Source organism: Pseudozyma flocculosa, assembly GCF_000417875.1.
Source record: "Pseudozyma flocculosa PF-1 unplaced genomic scaffold scaffold00003, whole genome shotgun sequence".
Lineage (NCBI taxonomy): Eukaryota > Fungi > Basidiomycota > Ustilaginomycetes > Ustilaginales > Ustilaginaceae > Pseudozyma > Pseudozyma flocculosa.
In genome coordinates this window covers 139409-142202 of record NW_006920871.1, presented here as the reverse complement: position 1 = coordinate 142202, position 2794 = coordinate 139409, and the positions used below count along the sequence as shown (strand labels likewise).

Here is a 2794-nt window from a genome sequence, read left to right as displayed (position 1 = left end):
GAGAGAGGAGAGAGAGAGAGAGAGAGAGAGAGGAAACGTACTATGCGTTTAGCGACAGCGATGGTATGATGGTCGGGGGTGCAGATCGATGGTGGGGGCTGCGCCACGACCGACGGACGAACGAAGGGACGGAGGGAGGAACGACTCACTTGTCCATCCTGCACTGGAGGTACTGTTTGCTGAGCTGTCGACACTTTCCATTGTCGGCCCTATTGTCCTTCATGCATCGGAGGTAATCCACCATCACCTGCTTGCATTCGCCTGCGTTGTCGGTACCGTTTTAGTCAGAGGGGAAGGGTCAGTCTGAGAGACGAGAAGACGAAGAGGAAGGAGAGGGCCTCACCTTCGTGGTCGAGCGGGAAGCTGCCGCGCTCTGGTGGGAGCACGGAGAAGTTGGAGAATGTAGGTGGTCGACCGAACGACATTGCGGTGCAGCGGCTGAAGATGGAAGGAGAGGAGCGGGCAGGGAGAGGAGGCAAGGACGGTGGTGGCGTGGAGATGAAGGTCCGAAGACGGTGGCGGCCACCTCTGAAGCAGCCGAGAAAATCTTCGGAAGTCGGACAAGGCCTCCACACTCTGGCTGGGCCCTGGCGGTCCTTCTGGCCTTGCTGGGGGGCCACCCGCCTGCACCCGCTGATGCTTCTCGACCCACCACCACCACCACCACCACCACCACCACCACCACCGTCACCACGATCTTACTACCAGCCCCGAGGCACGCTAGCACACGCTATGCCAACAGCGTCCTCCTCCTCAACGTTCGCACCCTCGGCATCAGACATCATCGTACTCGACAACGGCGCATCCCACCTCCGCCTCTGGTCCACCGCTGTCCCCCACCCTCTCGTCCTGCCCAACTTTATCGGCCGCTCCCGGTCAACCCGGACCACGTACCTACCCGCCGCCTTTTCGGCCTCATGCAAGGATCTGGGCGGCCTGCACCTGCGCATACCCTTTGAGAGGGGCCATATCATCGACTGGCCCGCCCTCAAGCTCATCTGGGACGATGCCTTCCGCCACCTCCTCGCCCTCCCTGCCGCAGCGTCGGGCGACCCCAAGGGAAAGGCAAAAGCCAGGCTGCTAGAGGGCAAGACCGTCATCGTCACAGAACCCTACTTTGACTTTGCGGAAGAGCAAGACGCCCTCGATACGGTCCTCTTCGAAGAGTACGGCGCAGACGCCATCTGGCGGTGCACGCCCGCACAGCTCGCCGTCTGGGACGAGGCAAACTCGGCCAACCCGCCCGGTTCCGCCGCCGCAAACAGGGCCGAGGCGCAGCGAGCGCAGAAAGAATCGCCAGCTGGTCCAGCAGCGGCAGCGGCGGCGACAGCCACCTCGACCCCACCACCCCCCAAGAAGACGCGATCGCGCCCATCCGCGTCTGCCACACCCGCGGCGGCCAGCACCCTGGCCAGACGGCTCAAGCTGGTGCGGCCGGAGTGCACGGTCGTCGTCGATCTCGGTTTCAGCTATACACACGCCGTCCCGCTCGTCCGCAATGACGTGTGCTGGTCGGCCGTGCGGCGGCTCGACCTGGGCGGCAAGCTGCTCACCAACCTGCTCAAGGAGACGCTCTCGTTCCGCCAGTGGGACATGATGGACGAGACCTACCTCACCAACGTCGTAAAGGAACGGTGCTGCTTTGTCGCCGCCGCCAGCGGTGCCAGCCCGCGAGCACCCTCGAGCGTGGGCCGAGACCGAATCGTCCGGGACATGCAGGCGCGGCGGCCGAGCGAGTGGACCTTCGCCGAGCTCATCGAGTACTGCAAGGCGACGGGCGGAGGTCGGTTGCGGCAGGAGTGGAAGCTGCCCGACTACGAGACGGTGCCGCAGAGCGATGACGAGCTGTACGGCTACATCCAGAGCGGGCCGGGAAGCAAAGACGAGCGGGACCGATGGCAGCGAAGGAATGACGAGGATGGCGGTGGGGTTGGGCACAGCTCGGTGCCGGACGACGACCAAGGCCGACGAACCGACGCCTTCATCGGCACGGTACCGCCTTCCTCGCCCTCGTCCCCCGCCTCCAACTCGGCACGAGCGCACGCACGCAAACGCCGGCGCGCCTCGACGGCATCCTCGTCGTCGTCATCGGGGCGGGGCAGCAGCAGCCCATCGCACGACGCCGAGGCAGGCGAGCAGATCCTGACGCTGACGACGGAACGGTTCACGGTGCCGGAATCGCTCTTTGATCCGAGGCTGGTGGGGCTGGACCAGTGCGGCGTGGCGGAGCTGGTTTCGGACGCCATCGCGGCGATGCCCGAGACGTACCGCGAGATGGCGTGGTCCAACATCCTGCTCATCGGCGGGTGTGCGAGGATGGTAGGGCTGGAAAGGAGGATGCGGGACGAATTGAGGGCATTGGCGCCCCTCGACGTGCCTGTGCGTGTGCGCATGGCTCAAGAGTGAGTACCGCGCTCCTCGCTCCTCGCTCCCTCGTTCCCTCGCTCAGGCGGAACCGATCTGACGCCTCCCATGGCCCCTTTCCTCGTTTTGCATCGTCACTCGCCTTCTTGGGGGCGTGCAACAGTCCAAGCCTCTCACCCATCAACGGCGCGAAACACCTCATCACCTCGACGCCGACATCGCTCGAATACCGTTTCCTCAAATCCCACCTGCTCCACCGTTCCGAATGGTCGTACAAGGATACCACCACCGGCGGCGGCGGCGGCGGCGGCGGCGTCGTCGCGTCGGAAAGGTTCGGCGGGTGGTCCGTCCCGCTCTGCGCGGCAGTACGAACCTCCGCCCCCCCCCTCGACGACTCGCCAACGCGACCGACCGACGGGGGAGTAACGGG

General features: G+C 65.0%; 2 protein-coding genes across 2 annotated transcripts in view; one reads left to right on the top strand and one right to left on the bottom strand.

Annotated features, from left to right (window-relative positions):
- PFL1_01173 (uncharacterized protein) overlaps positions 1-425 on the bottom strand; it is a gene marked incomplete at both ends in the record, with an annotated part of 1389 nt that extends 964 nt beyond the window's left edge. The window contains 2 exons of the mRNA XM_007878676.1: positions 150-261; positions 344-425. Coding sequence (XP_007876867.1) covers positions 150-261; positions 344-425 — 194 coding nt within the window. The remainder of the gene's footprint in view (positions 1-149; positions 262-343) is intronic.
- A 307-nt stretch (positions 426-732) lies between these two features.
- Positions 733-2406, top strand: PFL1_01172 (uncharacterized protein; the record flags this gene model as incomplete). The annotated part of the gene is made up of 1 exon (XM_007878675.1): positions 733-2406. The coding sequence occupies one exon, from the start codon at positions 733-735 to the stop codon at positions 2404-2406; it is 1674 nt and encodes a 557-aa protein (XP_007876866.1).
- Between the last annotated feature and the right edge of the window lie 388 nt (positions 2407-2794).